This window comes from Pyrus communis, chromosome 9 (assembly GCF_963583255.1).
Source record: "Pyrus communis chromosome 9, drPyrComm1.1, whole genome shotgun sequence".
Taxonomy (NCBI): domain Eukaryota; kingdom Viridiplantae; phylum Streptophyta; class Magnoliopsida; order Rosales; family Rosaceae; genus Pyrus; species Pyrus communis.
The window spans coordinates 6,578,409-6,598,391 of record NC_084811.1 but is presented as its reverse complement, the minus strand read 5'-3'; the positions used below and the strand labels follow the sequence as shown (position 1 = coordinate 6,598,391).

Sequence of the window (19,983 nt, the reverse complement as noted above, 5' to 3'; positions counted from 1 at the left end):
ATGTGAAGACGGCTTTCCTACATGGTGATTTGAATGAAGATATATATATATATATATGTGTGTGTGTGTGTGTGTGTGTGTTTCAACCAGATGGGTATAAAGTGAAAGGGAAAGATAATTTCTTTTGCAAGTTGAAGAAATCACTTTATGGTTTGAAGCAATCTCCAAGACAATGGTATTTGAGGTTTGATAAACTTATGAGAAGTCAAAATTATTATAGAAGTGTCTCATCCCGGCCCGGGGCGGATCACTTCCCGGGCCTGCTCCACCACCGTAGCACGATATTGTCTGCTTTGGGCTTACCATTCCTTCACGGTTTTGTTTTTGGGAACTCACGATCAACTTCCCAGTGAGTCACCCATCATGGGATTGCTCAAGCCCCCTTCTCGCTTAACTTCGGAGTTCCCATGGAACCCGAAGCTAATGAGCTCCCAAAATGCCTCGTGCTAGGTAGGGATGAGAATATACATTTAAGGATCACACCCCTGGGCGATGTGGGATGTCACAATCCACCCCCCTTAGGGGCCCGACATCCTCGTCGGCACACACGCGACCAGGGTTAGGCTCTGATACCAAATTGTCACATCCTGGACGGGGGCGGATCACTTCCCCGGCCCGCTCCACCACCATAGCATGATATTGTCCGCTTTGGGCTTACCATTCCTTCACAGTTTTGTTTTTGGGTACTCACGAGCAACTTCCCAGTGGGTCACCCATCATGGGATTGCTCAAGCCCCATTCTCGCTTAACTTCGGAGTTCCCATGGAACCCGAAGCCAATGAGCTCTCAAAAGGCCTCGTGCTAGGTAGGGATGGGAATATACATTTAAGGATCACACCCCTGGGCAATGTGGGATGTCACAATAAGTCAATATTATCATTATGTGTACTTCAAGGGCTTGCAAGATGGGTCTTTTGTTTATTTGTTGATATATGTTGGTGATATATTGATTGCCTCAGAGAATGTCGAAAAGATTGAGAAATTGAAGAAGCAAATGAAGAATGAGTTTTAGATGAAGGATCTTGGTGAAGCAAAGAAGATCATTGGCATGGTGATTATTAGAGATAGAGAAAAGGGTTTGGTGTGCTTGAATCGAAAGCAATACCTTGAAAATTGAGTTCTCTATAATATTCTAAAACTGATAAAGAGAAGCTGCAAATGAAAAATATGCCGTATGCTAATTTGGTTGGTAGTTTTATGTATGCAATGGTATGATCTAGACCATATATTGCTCATGCAGTTGGTATGGTGAGTCAATGTATGCATAATCAGAGCATTGGCATGCAACTAAGTAGCTGTTGAGGTATCTCCATGGTACTAGAGATGTTGGTTTATGCTTTGAGAGTGATAACTCTGGTATTGGCAACTTTGCAGTTGGTTATGTTAATTCAGATTATGCAGGTGACTTGGATAAAATGAAGTCTACTTCAAGCTGTGTTTACTATGGCTAAAGGGCTAGTTTGTTGGAGGTCCATTTTGTAGTCGTCTATTGCTTTATCTACTACAAAGGTTGAATATATGGTAGTTGATGAAGCTATAAAGGAAACCATTTGGACATAAGGACTTATTAGATATTTTGGGGTTGATCAGAAGCAGGTGGAGGTGCATTGTGATAGTCAGAATGCCATTTATTTGGCTAAGTATTAGATTCATCATGCAAGGACTAAGCACATAGATATGTGTTATCACTTTGTGCATGAAATTGTTGGTGAAGGGGAGATCATTCTCCAGAAGATTCCATCTAAAGACAACCCCGCTGATATGTTGACCAAGGATGTTGTTGTAGCCAAGTTTGTTCATTGCCTGAATTTGGCTCACATTTTGCATTTATAAAGAAGGTGTTGAGTAGTAGGAATGTTGGAGCATTTGGCTCGACATGAATTATTCTCTTGCTAGTATTTGGGAGTAGTTTTTTGGGTTAATTGTTGAATATGGTGGTTTAGCCCGTCATAGTGCTTTCGGGAATTTGATCAATGTAGAGATTGTTAAGTTTGTGGCAAAATTATTGTGGGCTCATTGATGTCTAGTAGCCCATTAAATGGGTCCTTTTATTTGGCCCATGTGAAAAGCAACATGGTGGCTAGGGTTGCTATTTGTTTTTAACAAGGCAGCATTGTTTATAGTAGCAACAGCAAAGAGAAATAAAAAAGCGCGGCTGCTGCCCTGTAGAGAACAAAGCCGACAGCCCCATTTGAGGAGAGGAAGAAAGGTTCTGCCTTCTCCATTGGTTAGCACTCACCCATCAAAGTTGTATTTGTCGTATTAGCTTTAATTTTTGTACGAAGAAAAAATTAATCACTATATTTCATTCTTTAATTGTTTTTGGGAAATTTTATTTGAACTCATATAACTTCTTTTTACACCCAACATATTATTTAAATCCATATAGTTTTTAATGAAATTATAAATATCTCTTTAAACCCAATTTTACTACCTAAACTACCCTCACAAGCCTAATATAATATGCAAATTTATCTTTACACCCATTTTAAAAATAAAAATCCAAAATCAGTGTTCGACAACTTGTTTTCCACAACTCGTTGATTGAGATTGTAATGTCCATACATATATGGAGTTGTGTTTGATGAATTGGTCAAACAAGCAATCTAGAATCGGGAAGTTATGTGAGTAGATAAGATTAGATGAAGTAATTAACTCATATGTTACGGTGTTTTTGTACTTACTTAAGATTGAAATGTTAAACCAATATGCTTATTTCTCTTACAATAGAAATCGAGTTGGTTTTAATCCTTGTGTGCTTTATCTAAATTGCATTCCCATTGTTTTTATCCCATTGCCGCTTCATAAACAAATGCAGTAGCGTATTTCAAATGCTTTAATCTCAAGTTTTTACCTCGGTTTTAAGATTAGGTGTATTGGGTGGTGGAATTGTAATCTGTAAATCCATATTCTTAGGCATCACTTGGGTTTTAGCCATAGTAATTCAAATCTGCATGAATTATAGGACTCAAAATCATTTTATACATACACATACACTAGTAATAATAATTAACTTAGGCCCTCAGTTGTCATTGGAACCGGTAGTGGGTTTATTGATAAATTTTAGTTTGATTTCTGATTTCATCTTGTATTTGATAGTAATTATACAATAGGGTAAAACTAACAATTCACATTTTAAATTTAAGTTGGGTGTAGAGTGAGGTTATATGGGTTCAAATAAAATTTCCCTTTGTTTTTTTGGTGCGTGAGAACTATTGGGTGTATTGGGCCTTTGGGTTGTGAAATTGCCAAAAACTTTGTAAACACTCTCATTTGGTTGTTAGTGGATTATTGGTGAGCTCCTACTGCTCCGAGGACATAGTTACACTACTGTTGAGAAATCTCGTTAAATCTTAGTGTTGTTTCTATTTTGTTCTTGCATTTCATTTGTTATATTTTCTGTGGATTACCATGAGTTGGTTTCCAATTGATTTGGTGCTATCCTAGCACAACAATGTCTACCACAATTTTCGCATATGTCTTTTCAATCCTCAATAAGCCCTTCTCTACACATTCCGTCAATCCTGCCTTATCACTTCAGCTTCAGCTGTCACACTCGAGCAGCACCAAAAACCACCTGCACCTCCACTGCCAATTCACTTAAAGAAAGAAAGACCAATTCAGTTTTGATGGATTTGGGAAATATTCGCAGCAGAAGAAACACAAATATATAAAATGTGCAGCGATGTTTAAGTATGTGTAAGGGGGAGATTTACATGTATACAAAATGTACAAAACTACATAAACAGAACGACTTTCGAGATGTGAAGCCCGAAGGCTCGAAGAGTTCCTACACAAACTGACATCAGACACCAGTGATCTCAGTGACGTTCTTTAGCATTATGTCGGCCTTCATGGCTTGAATCTTTCTTTTACTACTTTCTTTACATTTCAATTTATGTAGTTCAGCCAATCGACCTAGATTTTGCTTTTGGGAAAATTTATAATCTTGACTCCATCATGAAATGATTACATCTTGTTCCCTATTTTAGTTACTATTTTTCTTTCATTTACATTTTAGGCAAGCATGTGCGAAGTTCCACTAAATATTAAGGCACACAAAAAGAAAAAAAAAAAAAAAAACTTAACCACACCACCTCCCACTTGGTGCACAATTATTTGGTTAAGAAGTTAGATTAATGGGCAACTTACACACATGCTCAAACAAAAACACTGTCTGTTCGCAGCTTCCAATAATGACAAGTCTATTCTCTCTTTTTCTCAAGCCATCTTGTGGCACTAAGACCAAAAGCAACACCAGGGACCAATACGTGTTAAACCCTGTGCCCAAACTCCGTCTGAGTTCTAGCACCAACTGCTATATATGCGTGTTCTATTGTGCTATTTGAGCTGAATAATTAGTATATGTTTTATTCCCAACTGCATAGTTGTTTTATTGATAGAATCATAATATGGAAAGCAAAGGCACAACCCAAATTACATTTTTACAGTCTTAACGGATAGTAGCTCCTTATTTTTTTGTAGGCAACTTGGGCACTGGAGATTATACTTTCAAAAGAAACATCGCAATAAGTCGATATTTTAGGCTTATAAAGCTACGGGTTCTACTAGTGTAGAAATTATAAGATCTTTTACCACACCCTTAGCATTAGTGTATCCATCTTCATGCTTGTACACAACATCCATGACCCGAGCAAAATTGAGAAAACGAATTAGCAGGGGCATGGGGACAGCAGTAGGGTGGAGGCACGCTTCGTTTATGTCCTTCCATGCATTATTCACTTGTCCTTGAAGTTCGGTTATCGCTTCTTCTTCTGTGGCCCCATATTTCTTCATGTAACAGTTCACAACACCGATAAAATGTTCTTTCTCTTGCTCAAACTAGTGCATGAGGAGTAGGATAAAAAGGACCATTAATTAGTATAAGTATTAATGCAATCATAACAGTTGTGCTTGTCAAGATTTTAGTTAAGGGGCCAGTAGTCCATTACTAATAGGTCAAGCAGTGATATTATTCTAACTTAACCACTTGCTAGCCCAATAGGTATAGGGTTTTGTCACAAAAGCATTTGGTGCAATTAGAAGTGGAACTACTTATATGAGTTAAATTTTATTCTGTCAAGTTTTTTGTGTGAGACATTTTACAATCGACAATACTTATTCGTACTATTTATATAAACGATTTAGTACCTTGTGTTCCGCTATGTCATCCATGAGTCTGAGAATTGTTGACGTAGCCTTCACTACTGGAGGGGAAGTTAATAACCAATCAAAGGAGTCTATTGTAGCTTCTTCCATTCCAACAAAGGATGTGGTTATTAGCAACAGGCAGCCACTGGTCACGAGTGATACAGACATGTATTCATCCAGTGATGGCATGTGCTTCTGGCGGAATAATTTGGCTTCATCGAAGTAGCCTCTAATTATTTTTTTCATCTGACACATACCAGATCATGAGATTATAATAATTCTTAATCATTTCTACTGTTAATTCATATTGATATACAAAGATTATACAAAAAGAATCAATTGTTTCTATACATATTGTAAAGTATTTGCAGCACGTTTTTCTGGCCTTGTAACAACTTTAGACTCGATACTAAGCAAATATTGAGGAATAGTACCACTTCTCTTGCATGGTGGATGCGATATAATTTCCCATCGTGCGCAAGCTTTTCATGAATTTCAGTATATACGTCCAACAACGCCCGATAGCAGACTTTCATATACTCTGGTAGTTGATCTATGGCTGAGACATCCCACCTGATCAAGTAATACATAAATCAGTTGTGCATAATTAGGTTAGTTTTTCCTTTTTAATCGGATGGTGATGTAAGGTTAGATATTATATATATATATATATATAAGAGAATTTTAACTAATGATATATTCATACCACTCAATAGCTTCCGTAAAGAGCTCCAGTTGTTCATTTGTGCCATATTCATAAACGTCATCGATAAGGGATATTATAGCAGTAACTTTGCTTGATGTCCTCCTAGCAAAGGAATATTGAGGCTGAAAGTCGACTGTCAAACCCCAGCAGAAGTAGACCTCAACCAGTCTGTCTCTTGCAAAAGGTAGGTTGTTTGGCACGTCCAAGTCCTTCCACCACCTAAGCTACAAAAATAATTATTTAGTAGCTAGAGGTGGGGAATTCAACTCTTTAGTAAGTGATGTATATGGATGAATAAGGAATTAATTTACCTTGTGATTTCGCTTAGTTCTTTCTGATGGACTCGTTGCAGTCGGTTGAAATCCAACTTGGCGAACTTGAGGAGAGTTTCATTCGGTGATTCTCTTAGTTCCTGGTAGACTGACAAGTAATACCTTGCTTCAACCCTTGGTAAACCCTTTCGAAGCGGCTGATTTAAGGCGTGGGTTACTGCTTTTGCAAGTGGGGGGCTTAAACGGACTGTCGCCGATTCGAGATTAGTCGTGGTGAAGGTTAGTGCCTCATCTAGTATCTCCTCTCCATGTATCCTAAGGTGTGTGGCTTCATACAAGCTTAGTAGTCCTACAACATCATCAACGAGTGATCCCTTGAAATTTCCATTACCGTCCTTGAACTTGTTGAATAAGTCTGCATGACCAACAAAATGGAAAATTCAGAACCTCAAGAAGCATTTAGATTATACACATACATACATACATAGATATATATATATATATATATGACCAGACCATCCGAGATTACTTACCGCATGAAACGTTATAACCTTGTTGTCTAAGCAATCGAAAACAAAGAGCAGCCGTGCACAGGTTATCCAAATCATAAGAGCTCTCGTGAATTTTCTGTAAAATTTCTTCAATTTCATTTCCAAAATGGTAGGACACACCTAAGCGCTGAATGTCATCAATCAAGTTCAGCTTTTGGGAAACATTTTCAAGTGATGTCATTAGCATTCTTCTCACTTCTTCCTTCAGTTCTTGTACATGTTGTTCAAGTTCAGCATCCACTTCCTGCACAGGATCACATTTTGATTTAAGAAAAAAGAAAACGCATAACCTTTAGGATATGTTTGAATGAGGAGGTTTCCAAGTACCAAAAGATATAGACTACAATTAGTATAAGATGATTATAAGTCTGGTAACACATTAGAAAACGCATAACCTTTATGATGTCAATATCAAAATTGTAAACATTGAGAAAAGAGAAGCACCTAGCCTTGCGTGGCAGTTTTCATGACTTTTAGAACTTGTTTTTCCCAAAAACCAAAAAAAAAAAAAAAGAAAAATTGTGTGAATTTAACTTTGGTAGTTAGATTCGCAACATGTTTGCCATAAGGAAGGGAAAGTTAGATAAAATGATTTCGAATCAGTAGCATTTTAAATGATTAAAGTACTCTTTTTTTTCCTCTTTGTTTAAAATTACAAATTTAATTTTCATAATAATATAGTGTGCAAAATATATAATAGTTTATTGTAGTTAGAAAGAAGTCTTACCAAAGAAGCATAGGACAGAAAATGGTCACCCCAAATGCTGGGAGAAAAAGTGGCTGAAGGCTTAGGCTGATGAACATCAAAAGTGTCATTTGGGTTTGAAGATTGAGATAGTGGAACTTCCACAGAAGCCATATTTCAAAGATTTCAAACCTGAAGCGAACTAGCCAAGTGTTATTGCTTTTGTATCAAGTGCTGGTGTGAGTTCAGGAGCTCATAAGCTTTGCTATTTATAGTGTCGCTGACTACCAACTGCACCCACTGGAAAAAAAAATATATCTACAGAAATTTTACCGGTTGGTCATCAGTTAACCGGTTGGTTTGATGAGCAGTTCCTACAATTCTTGGACATCGGTTAACCGAACCAACCCTACCGTTGTCTTCCCCATCTCTTCAGTAGATCGTCCTTCATCGTTTAACAGGTAATAATCAAAAGACTTATGCTTTCGGGTTTAGTTTCATCTGCTTTTGAAATTTTTTTTACAATGGTACCATTCGTTTCTGCTTTTGGGTTTGATTTCACCTGCGTTTTATTCTTTCATCTGCTTTTGTGATTTTTTTACGGTGGTCCCATTTGTTTCTTCTTTTGGGTTTAATTTCATATGCATTTCTTTTCTTTCATTTGCTTTGGTGGTTTTTTTTTTGGGTAAATTACATTTTAACCCCTCAGGTTTGGGGTCAATTTTAATTCCTTACAACATCTTTAAAAAATTTCAATTTCATACATATACTTATCATTTTATTTCAATTTCATACATCCGTTAAAAATCCGTTAAGTTAATAGTTAAGTGATGACATGGCCAATATGAGGTCCTCATTTGTGATGATGTGGCTGCCATATTTGTGCCACTTTACTAAACACTTAATAAAAATTTATAAATATTAAAATAATTATAAAATTAAAATATAAAATATAAAAAATAAAAAATAAAAAAAAACTAGAAACCCAGACTTCATCTTCCTCGCCGAGCACCCTTCCATCCACTCTAACACCCCCCCCCCCACCCCCCCCCCCCCCCCCCCCCCCCCCACGGCTCCACCCCTCCATCCTCTCCATTCGAGCACCCTCTTCTCCCATCCCTCATCATTCACCATTTGCCCACCCAAGCCACCCTTCTCCGATCCACTCCTCCCTCTTCGCCTCCCCGATCCACCTTCTTCCTTTCCTCCACTCTCTTCACCTCCTCTCCCTTCTCTCTCCCCAAATCAACCTTTTCCTTCCATCCTCCACTCCCTTCTCTGCTCCACGATTTGCATCCTATCAAATCCGATGGCGATGGAAGTTCTTCATCCTTCCCGTCACCGAGAAGGTGAAGAACGAAGGTGAGAAGGGAAAGATTGCTGCAGGCCATGGCAACTCGGCTGGACAGCGATGGCGGGCTTGGGATGGGCCTTCTAGGCCTGGGAGTGGTGGCGGGAGGTGAGGTAAATGGAGAGTAGGAAGAGGGTGATTAGAGAGAGAGTGTGTGTGTGCGCGCGCGCGTTGATTTGGGGTGGGGAAGACGAAGGGGGAAGGGGATTTCTGGGTTTCAGTTTTTTTTTTTTTTTTTTTTTTTTTAATATTTTTTATTTTTTATTAAGTGTTTAGCCACGTGGCACAAATATGACAGCCATGTCAGCACAAATGGGGACTTCGTATTTGCCACGTCATGACTTAACGGTTAACTTAACAAATTTTCTAACAGATTTATGAAATTGAAATAAAATGATAAGTAAATATATGAAATTGAAATGTTTTAAAGATGTTGTAAGGAATTGAAATTGACTTCAAATCTGATGAGGTAAAATGTAATTTATTTATTTATTATTATTTTTTTTAACAGTGGATCCATTTCTTTTTTTTTTTTTTTTTTTAGAAAATGGACCCATTTGTTTGATTAGTTGTCTAGATTCGTTGACAATGATTACTGTATTTGATTAATCATTAAAAGTTGATAGTGTTGTATCTGATTAATCACTAATAGTTGTTAGTGTTTGGGTAATCAATTAACATTGGGCTGAAAAATATTAAAAGCCCAAGCATGCAAGGGCTTTTTGGATTTGGGTTAGTTGAAGCACAGGCCCAAGACAGAATTAAATATTATTTCTTAGCAGCTAATAGATAACAAGTCTATAATTGAAGTGATAAGGGACAAATGGTAGCTCACCTTCGGTTAATATTATCTTTTAATAATTGTACATAACTCCCTTATCAAACTCACTCTAACTAACTTTTGGATATCGGAAAGGCAAATAATTTCCTACAGTACATGCTTAGAAGATTATAGTTGGATTTTTGGGCCTTGTTGATTGTTGTTTCAAGCTTCAATCACCAAATAAAAATTCCTAACATGTTAGGTAGCGTCACTAATTATTTTAACAAGTCGGATTTAAATTTGAGTTGTATTACTTGTTAGCCTAATCGATTGACACAACATAAATCATTAAAATAATAAATAAACTCGAGCACAAAAACTCATTTCTTATTTAATGTCCCACAATCAGTCCAATTTCAAACTATGTCGCCCTTCAAACCTACGTCAGTACATTTTTCATTTGGGTTACTTTTCTTACACCCTTTTAATTTTTTGCCGTCTGATTAGATGAATTGAAAAAGATCAAAAGGACAAGAATTAATAAAGGGTGTGAGAGAAATAAAAGGGGTATGTGGATAACACATCCCTTTTCATTTTTTGTGTGTAATTCGTGTCTTATAAGGACCCACTCTTTGGTGCTCACATTTTTTGCGAAATTTAAAAGGGATTGAAGGTGAACAATCAACTAACTTTTCTTCCAGCTCCGGCGTGAGATTTTTTAGCGTGATCGGTACACGAAGTGGTATACCACGTGTCACAATAATGGGATATGTGTGCTAAAAAGTTAATAACTTAAAGAATAAAATTTCCTACCACTTCAATTAAAACACATGGTGTACCGCTTATGTTCCTGTCACAATGAAATTTTCTCCATTATATCACTCACCCTCTCCTGACATTGACTACGAGTGGCTCAGCGTGGCCAAAACATTTTCTGAGACATGTGGACGCAGAGAAAACATCGGTGATTCAGTCCGAATAACTTTCCAAACCGAAACGTTTGGTTTTACACTTTTACTTAAATTTCTTAATGAAACTGAGCAGTTCGCTTCCTGCGGTTCCAATTCGATTTGACAGGTTATCGATTGTAAACCGAATTATATATTATTTTTTTCGAATCCTACTTCAACATTCAACCTGTATGTTTCCACCGACAAATTCATAGCCAAACTATTAGAAATCTACGAAATAGACTTGGCAATATTGCAAACAACACGGTAATAACATAAAACTATACAATATGAAAAATTAAATATTTGAGTTGAGCATTAATGGGTTCGGGTTGAAACGAGTAGACTTGTTAGTGACATGTTAATTAACTGATTGATTTACACTATATTTGGGTGAAGAAATTTAAGATTACTAAGGAATTTAAAAATGACGGAAATTGAAATGACGAGATTTTATTTTCTAGAATTTGTAAATTTTCTTATTTGGTTAACCTAAAAGAACAATGGAATTGAATACGGAATTTGTTATTTTTAAACTCGCAATCATAGAAATTGAGAAATGACACCTATTTACATGGAATTTGAACTTGGAATTTGGAGGTCCCAAATTCCAAGTCTTTTTTCCATGAGGAAATTCTAAATTTCTATATTTATGAATCCAAACAAGAGAATTGGTGCCTGTCAATTTATAAATTCTGATTTTTACCAAAATTCCATATTTATTTTCCTCGTCCAAACATAATGTTAGTATCAACCACATGTATCAGTTTCAACCAGAGACTGGGTTTTTTAATAATTGTACATACTTCCCTTATCAAACTCATTATGACAATCCTCATCACTGACTTTTGGATACCTTCTTTGAAATGAAGTTTCATGTTTCAACAAATTTCTTAATGTGTCAAGTCGTATCACCAGTTATTTTAACGATTCAAGTTTAAATTTGACTTGTATTAATTGTTAGCTTAACCAATGAACGCAATATAAACTATTAAAATAAGGAATAAACACAAATATAAAAAGTATGAGTTGTATCTCAAGAAACATGTGATATCGTATCAACCTTTGTCCATACATCATCTTTCAATCTACTTATATGGGCCTATGGCATAAAGCTACGTCTTTCATTTTTTGTGTGTAATTCGCGTCTAATGAGGACCGACTCCTGGTGCTCTTGGGAAACTTAAAAGGGATTGAAGAAGTAGACCAATCAACTTAACGTTGTTTACTAGTGGCTCAGAGAATTCGCGATTGCAGATGATGGACGGTTTGAAGATTCTGCCACGCATGGGGCCTCCGCGTACGAAGAGCGGGTAAGAAAACGATGGGTTGAAACTTGTACCTGCGGGCCTATGCCGTAAAGCTGCGTCTTTCATTCTCTTGTGTGTAACTTGTGTCTTTTTAGGATCTGACTCCTGCCGCGTGTTATGTACCTGTTGGCAGGTGCCAGGTACCATCAGCTATCAACGTTAGAGTACTGTATTATTTAATAATTTCTTCTCCGAATACTAAAGCAAGGACGAAGATGACGGAACCGTAGAAAGAAAAAATGTAAGAGAAAGGAAGAGAGAGAGGTCGAGGTTTGTAACGTGTGGGTGAGGAAAGGAAGAAGTTGCAAGGTGTGGGTGACGAGTTGGTTTGACATTTTATTATTTTCTTTACTAAAACTAGAAGAAAATTTTGAAATGTCGAACTTGTACATATTTTTCAATTTATCATATATACTAAAATTTTAAGCAATTTATCATACTAACTTTCTGAAATTATCAATTTGTCATCTCACCTAACTCCGTTAAGTTTTCTAAAAAATAAGTTATGTGCGAGACACATGACTTGTATTCAAGGTTATTTCTATCATTTAAGATCTTTTTACAAGTTCTTTATTTTTCTTTAGCAAAACTCTTAAATTTTGGGTTCGAAGGTATTCATGCGGATCGTTGTGTTCGAGTATATGCATCTACATTTCCATTTCTAGCACCAAATAGCAACTCATTTCTTATATTACAGAGTCCATATAAAATTTGATTTCATGATATGCTAAACTGAACAATTTAGAATTGTTTTAATCGAATGCAACATAATAGAAGGAAGTGAGATGTTAAAATGGTAGAAAAAACTCTACATACAAGTCATGTGCGAGACATATGACTTATTTTGGATGGAAAATTAACAGAGTTAGGGTGAGATGACAAATTAATGATTTCGGAAAGTTGGTATGACAAATTGCTTAAACTTTTAGTTTATATGATAAATTAAAAAATGGGTACAAGTTCATATGACATTTTCAAAAAATTTCCTTTAAAACTAAAAAAGTAAGAGATTTAACGAAGTTAAACTTATGTTAATTCCTACGTAAATCCATAGCATGGGTAACTGACAATTAGGTGCCAATGCAAGTCCTCCAAGCTCGAGGTTGTAGGTTTGCTCTGGCGCTGGTGTCCGATGATGAAAGTAACCAATCTCCAAAAATTAACAAAAACAATTTCAGTCAATAAAGAAAGAAAATTTAGAACAATAATCCAACCAATCATTTGCTTCAATTTGAATTTTGAATTTGAACAACTAGAGGTGGGCACAGTCTAATTCAATCCGGTCCATTTTTTAATCCAAAATCAAAGAACACCAGTTCAGTTAACCTTAGGTTCAATTTTACTTAAATCTATTAATGAAACTAAGCAATGCAATTTCGGTTTAGTTTGACCGGTTATTCATTGTAAACCGAATTATATATAAGCTTTTTTATTAACATTCTACATTAAAATTTGATGTTATAACTTATATTCCCTACAACCAAGCCAAATGTAGAAGATGTATACCACTGATGCATGTAAAGAGCATTGTTATGTATCATCGATGCAACACAGTATGTTACACAGCGTATAATTTGCCTTTTTGATTAATTGAAAACGGGACGAAAAACGGAAGTGCAGAAGGAAGGAGGAGAAAAAAGACAGGGCCAGGCAGGGTTGGGTGGGGTGTGAGGATATTGAGGGAAAGTGTGTGGCTATATTATGATAAATTTTAATTTTAAAAGTAATTGTGTGATGTACCGTGTACTCAACAATATGTAGGATGTTAATATAAAAAACTTTTATATACACTAACCTTTATGCACGGCTTATGAAGTTCTTTTATTTTTTGTTTAACATTTGGTCACGCATTAAGACATTCTTATAATTATCTTTAATTTGTAACCTACATTATGAAAGGTATCAAATTAACAAACCAAGAAATCAAAAATGTCCTTATGCGTGAAGTCAAACGTTAACTGGAGATACAGAAGCAAATCAAATTAATTTATATAGGTCACAAATGCTATTCATTATGTAAAATTAAATTATTGCCCCTATCATTTGTGTCCATTCTTGATTTGTTAAAATCCACCTTAAATTTTCGTCGTATTCCTACATAAACCACAAAAAAAAAAAAAAAAAAAAGAACACAACAATTTTTTGAGAAAAGAAAAGATAACATGAGGAAACAATATATACAATAACAGTAACTTGCATATTAATATTAGTGCAGGAAGATAGGTGCCCGGAGAAGGTGGAGGATGGGTGCGAAAGAGGATGTGGAGAATGGATGAGAGTGGTGGATTTGAGGTTCGCAAGGGCTTGGGTTTTTGCGCGGGGAGGGGGGAGGAGAAGAACTGGGTTCGCTTTGGATTTGTTTTTTTTTTTTTGTTTCTATTTCTTCTCTCTGGGTTGCAAGGGGGACGAACTGGGTTGGGTTGGGGTTTTTTTTTTTCCTTCTTCTTCTTCCTCTGCTTCCTCCTTCTTCATCTTTCTGGGTTGCGGGGGGTTTTTTTTTTTTTTTTTTTTTTTTGTTTTTTTGGGGGGGGGGGGGTTGGGTGGTTGATGGGTTTTCAATTTTTTTTTTTTTTTTTTTTTTGGTTGAAGATTAAGCAAGGAAGAAGATGAAGATGGGAGAGAGAGAGGGGGGAAGGGACAAACAGAGGGATTTTTTTTTTTTTTTTTTTTTACTTTTTTTTATTATTTTTAGTTTTTAATAATATTTTAATAATTTTTTAATAGAAAGTGGGTCTCGAATCAAGGCACGTCAGCATTTAACTGAAAAGTAAACAGCCAAGTAACGGAAGGTATAACATTGGACCAAATTCTAAAGATGAGGTATGACATTGTCAATTTTAAAAGATGAGGTATGAAAGTGTCGTGACACCAATAGTTGATGTAGTTTTTTGTACTTTACCCAAAAAAATATATATAGAAAACTTCATTTTAATCATTGACAAAGATGATTTTTAGATTAAAACCATGAGTAAGATCAAAATCTAATTTTAGTCCCTTGATACATTAATAACCTCATCTATTAATTATATTTTGATTTTTTTTATGTGCCCATGCCATAAAGCTACACCTTTCATATTTTTGTGTGTAATTCATGTCTGATAAAGACTGCCACCTGGTGGTCCTGCAAAATTTAAAAGGGATTGAAGGAGACCAATCAACTACATTGTTTAGGAGTGGCTCAGAGAATTCACAATTGGAGACGATAGAGGTTTCGGAGATTCTGCCACGCATGACGACAGCCTCAATGGTGCCGTTTTGTCGGGCATGGGGCCTCCGCAAGATCAAAATCTAATTTTAGTCCCTTGATACATTAATAACCTTATCTATTAATTATATTTTGATTTTTTTTATGTGCCCATGCCATAAAGCTACACCTTTCATATTTTTGTGTGTAATTCGTGTCTGATAAAGACTGCCACCTGGTGGTCCTGCAAAATTTAAAAGGGATTGAAGGAGACCAATCAACTACATTGTTTAGGAGTGGCTCAGAGAATTCACAATTGGAGACGATAGAGGTTTCGGAGATTCTGCCACGCATGACGACAGCCTCAACGGTGCCGTTTTGTCGGGCATGGGGCCTCCGCAAGATCAAAATCTAATTTTAGTCCCTTGATATATTAATAACCTCATCTATTAATTATATTTTGATTTTTTTTATGTGCCCATGCCATAAAGCTACACCTTTCATATTTTTGTGTGTAATTCGTGTCTGATAAAGACTGCCACCTGGTGGTCCTGCAAAATTTAAAAGGGATTGAAGGAGACCAATCAACTACATTGTTTAGGAGTGGCTCAGAGAATTCACAATTGGAGACGATAGAGGTTTCGGAGATTCTGCCACGCATGACGACAGCCTCAACGGTGCCGTTTTGTCGGGCATGGGGCCTCCGCATACATTAACTTCAAATAAAACTTAATAGATGAAAAATTTATAGAAAATATGAAAAACCTAACCAGCAAGGCCGCAACCACACCAACACCGACGCTTTCCCAACCCCTTTCCGTTTTGTCGAACATGGCTCAGAGAATTCGCGATTGGAGACGATGGACACTATGGAGATGCTGCCATGCATGATGATAGCCCCAACGTTGTCGTCTTTGTCAGGCATGGGGGCCTCCGCGTACGGAGAGCGAGTACGAAAATGACGGGTTGAAACTTATACCTGTGGGCCTATGGCGCAAAGCTACGTTTTTCATTTTTGTGTGTGTAACTCGTGTCTTTTAAGGATTCGACCCCTACCTCGTGTTATGTATCTGTTAGTACGTACTACCAGCTATCATTGTCATGTGGTAGTATTGTATTATTTAATAATTTCTCCTCCGAATACATAGGACAAAGATGAAGGAACATAGAAGGAAAAAATGAGTTTTAATGAAATATTTCCAGTACGGTTCACTTTTAAAGAAAAATCATATTTTTACCTTTTTGATACTATTCAGTGTTCACTTACATCTTTATTTGTCATTTTTCATTAAAACTAAAAGTTTTTTTGGACTTTTCGTTCATTTTTCTAAGAAAGTGAAGAAAAATGGTGTACAAGAAAAAATGTAAGAGAAAGGAAGAGAAAGAGGTCGAGGTTTGCAACGTGCGGGTAAGGAAAGGAAGAAGTTGCAACGTGTGGGTGAGGAATTGGTTTGACATTTTATTATTTTCTTTATTAAAACTAGGGAAAAAAATTTGAAATGTCATATCAACTTGTATATATTTTTCAATTTGTCATATAAATTAAAATCTTAAGTCATTTGTCATACCAACTTTTTAAAATCATCAATTTGTCATCTCATCCTACCTCTGTTAAATTTTCCATAAAAAATAACTCATGTGACTTATGTTCAAGGTTATTTCTATCATTTAAGATTTTTTTACAAGTTCTTTACTTTACTTTAGTAAAACTCTTAGATTTTTGGTTCGAGAATATTCATGCAGATCATTGTGTTTGAGTAAGAAAAAAATCTAGAAGTTGTAGTCGAAGCAGAGGTTTGGAGAAGAAGCGATGAGTGATCTGATTTTTTGAATGAGAGTGGAATGAAGTAGAAGAGTCGAGAAACAGAAGGCGAAGCGATGAGAGACGGGTGGCCAGCAAGGGTAAATCTGCCACTTCGCTGTATAGAAATGGAAAAAATAGAACACTAAAGAGCAATTGGAGGGCAATTTCGGCACTTTACTGTTAATGAACAGTAACCGAGTGTTTGGGTTTTAGTGTATCAAATATAATAATTTATTCAGGAATTAATACTGAAAATAAATCAGAAATTAACACTGAAAATAAATTAAAAATCCAAAAAAATTGAAATTTTCATACCTCTAAGTTTCTGGGTTTTACTGTCGAATCCAATTGAGAACCACCTAAAAAACGAAATCACGTACGCTAAAAAAATGCAAAAATTACCCGAACACATTAGACTACGCAAACAAAAAACGAATTTCAATCAAATTGAAAAAGGTAGAAATCTGTAACCCCTCCATCGTTCACAAATCGAGCAATTTTCCGGAAGAAAAACGAAGGTGAATAATGAGACGGAGAAAGTTGCATAGGGTGGACACTAAGATCAACACCGGCGTGTAAGAGAAAACGTTCAACAACTTGCAGAAACTGAGGATGGAGAGAGAGAAGCGAACGGAAAGAAAAAGCAACGAAGAAATCAATGGAGAAGGATCAACGATGATAGACGCGTGGCCACTGAGGGCAATGCCGCCATTTCACTGGCCAAAAAGTGGAAAACCTGGACAACCAAGATCAATTTTGGGGCATTCTGGGGAGTTCCCTGTTAATGAATAGTATTAGCAAACTGAGTTATAGTATATATAACTAGAAATATGGCCTGCGCGTTGCTACGAGATTAGAAACCGTATGAAAAAAAATATGTTTCAAGGCTATAAGAACTTGTTATAAAACGTTAATGGTATTTAAACTCAACGATGTTTGAACTTTTTTGAAAGAATTTTTACATGAAAAGCATAAATTGGGTGAATGAAGCTCTTGGAATTCTTTGAACCACTCTCTGAATAACATGACCTGTGAATTATTGATTGTTAACAAATATTAGTAAAAGAGTGTGTAAGAGTATTATATATTAAACTATATTATTTGAAAGTGCTCAGAGTTAGTTTTAAAACCAAAAATAATGCAAGACAAAATATATAGACGGAAAAGTAAAAAGCTTGTGTCCAAGAAGATTTACACTTTTTAGATTGAAAATGGTACAGTTCCTCTACAAAATTTGATCGATACAGTTCTTATACAAAATTTGAATTTAAGTTGTAGTAGGTTTTAAATTTAAATAATAAATTATGTTTGGCCTTATGGTCCTTTGGCTCTCGGTTGGAGACGGTTTTTTGTGACAAGGCTAAAATGAGCCATCTGGCCCTTTGGCCCTCAGTTGGAGATGGAGGCAAATATGGTCATGTACTGTTCATTAAAATATTAATATCTTGGAGAGCCAGAGGGCTAAAACGAGCCCTCTGGCCAGCTCTCTGTTGGAGATGGTCGCGTGGTTTGTGGAAGTTTTAGCCCATTGGCCAGCCCTCAGTTGGAGATGGTCGCGTGGTTTGTGGAAAGTCTTGCTAAAGAACTTCTAGCGAGCTCTCTATTCCACACGAGTCCTCTTTAGTCTCACTTAGGTTAGTCCCAACATAGGCCAAACATAGGACTACATTGATAAGTACAGTCTAGTTCAGTCCCAAAGGCCAAACAAACACACTTAAAAGAAAGAAAGACCAATTCAGTTTTGATGGATATGGGAAATATTTGCCGCAGAAGGAACACAAACATATAAAATGTGCAGCGATGTTTAGCTATGTGTAAGCAATGACAAATCCATAATAGGGTCATTAGTTGTCTTTGATTCCAACTACTTCAAAACCCCATGTATATTTGTTCGTGTATTGTTTTTTTACTCTTATAAACAACGAAGGCAAACTAAATTATAACCTCATTTAGTTGTGTGCGACTCTATCATATCTGTCTTCCTTTTTTCCATTCTTGTGTGCGACTCTATTGTGCACATCATTTGCTCGATGAAATACTTTAGTTGAAAAGCCTTGATAGTCTTCAACATTACTCCATAATATCATGCATCCACCCTCGACAAGCCTCTACAAATAATAGTAGTTGTTGACAGAAATTGGCAGGTGCCTACTAATTGCTCAATGAAATGGCCTAATGAAGCTTTTTTGGCTGATATTACGATCCCATTATTTGAAAATCTTGACTACACCATTGTGTGGAAGGGGAAGATTTACGTGTATTACACAAAAATTACATAAGCAAAACGACTTTGGAGATGTGAAGCCCAATGGCTCGAAGCTCATACATAAAACCACATAAACACAATGACTTTGGAGATGTGAAGGTTCAAAGGGCTTGGACCTTTGTCAAATTCAATCTCTACGATTAAACAAAACTTTGAGTCTCTTCAATCAACCCAATTGCTTTTTAGCAAAAACCCAATTGCTCTTTAGCAAAACCCTCTTAACTCTTCAACTACAATTTTGAAACCTTTCTTCAAACAAACATTGCCTACAATCCTTGATATCTAAAACATTTACAGCTTTGCCGCCCTATTGTATGATTCGGTTGGTGTACAATTCCAATGAACCTAATTTCCTCTTTGAGGGGCATGTTTTGTACCAAGTCCAATCTGATACCAGTGATCTAGGTGGAGTTCTTTAGCATTATCTTGCCCTTCATGGCTTGAATCTTGCAAGAGTTTTACTGCTTTCTTTACATTTCCAAACAATTTACATTCAAATTATTCAGTTTAGCCCATAGGCCTAGATTTTAGTTTTGTGAACGTTTGTAATTCATTATGAAATGATAACATTTTGTTTCTGTTTTAGTTTCTATTTCACTTTTATTTACCTTTTAGGCAAGTATACACGAAGTTACACTGAATATTAAGACCTCATTAGGTTGAGGCACAAAAAAAGAACTTAACTAAACCAGTGTCCTACTTGGTGCACAATCATTTGATTGAGAAGTCAAATTAACGCACGACTTACACACATGTTCAAGCACAAACATAGTTTATTGACAACCTCCAACAATAGCACACTTATTATCACTTTCTCTGGAGCCATCTCATGACACTGAGGAAAAGGAAAAAAAAAAAAAAAAACAAAACAAAAGGGGGGAAAATAGATGTTGAACTCCGTGCCCAAGCTCTTTCCAAGTTTTAGCACCAACATATGTACATGCATGTTCTAGTGTGCTATTTAAGAATATTAGTATATGATTTATTCCC

The 19,983-nt window shown here is 36.2% G+C and overlaps 1 protein-coding gene across 1 annotated transcript; it reads right to left on the bottom strand.

The window, feature by feature from the left end:
• Window positions 1-4,381: 4,381 nt before the first annotated feature.
• On the bottom strand, window positions 4,382-7,539 carry LOC137744022 ((-)-germacrene D synthase-like). Its single transcript, XM_068483883.1, has 7 exons — window positions 7,408-7,539; window positions 6,663-6,924; window positions 6,169-6,544; window positions 5,858-6,076; window positions 5,586-5,724; window positions 5,152-5,397; window positions 4,382-4,842 (listed from the first exon to the last, which is right to left on the bottom strand). Exons 1-7 carry the CDS (start codon window positions 7,537-7,539, stop codon window positions 4,549-4,551), a joined length of 1,668 nt encoding a protein of 555 aa, XP_068339984.1. The 3' UTR covers window positions 4,382-4,548.
• Between the last annotated feature and the right edge of the window lie 12,444 nt (window positions 7,540-19,983).

Excerpts from the sequence above, each read along its gene's own strand:
- LOC137744022 (XM_068483883.1), bottom strand. The coding sequence starts at position 7,539 with ATGGCTTCTGTGGAAGTTCCACTATCTCAATCTTCAAACCCAAATGAC. Across the intron at positions 6,925-7,407 it reads TTCTGTCCTATGCTTCTTTG|GAAGTGGATGCTGAACTTGA; the intron begins GTAAGACTTCTT and ends GATCCTGTGCAG. Across the intron at positions 6,545-6,662 it reads AGGTTATAACGTTTCATGCG|ACTTATTCAACAAGTTCAAG; the intron begins GTAAGTAATCTC and ends TTGGTCATGCAG.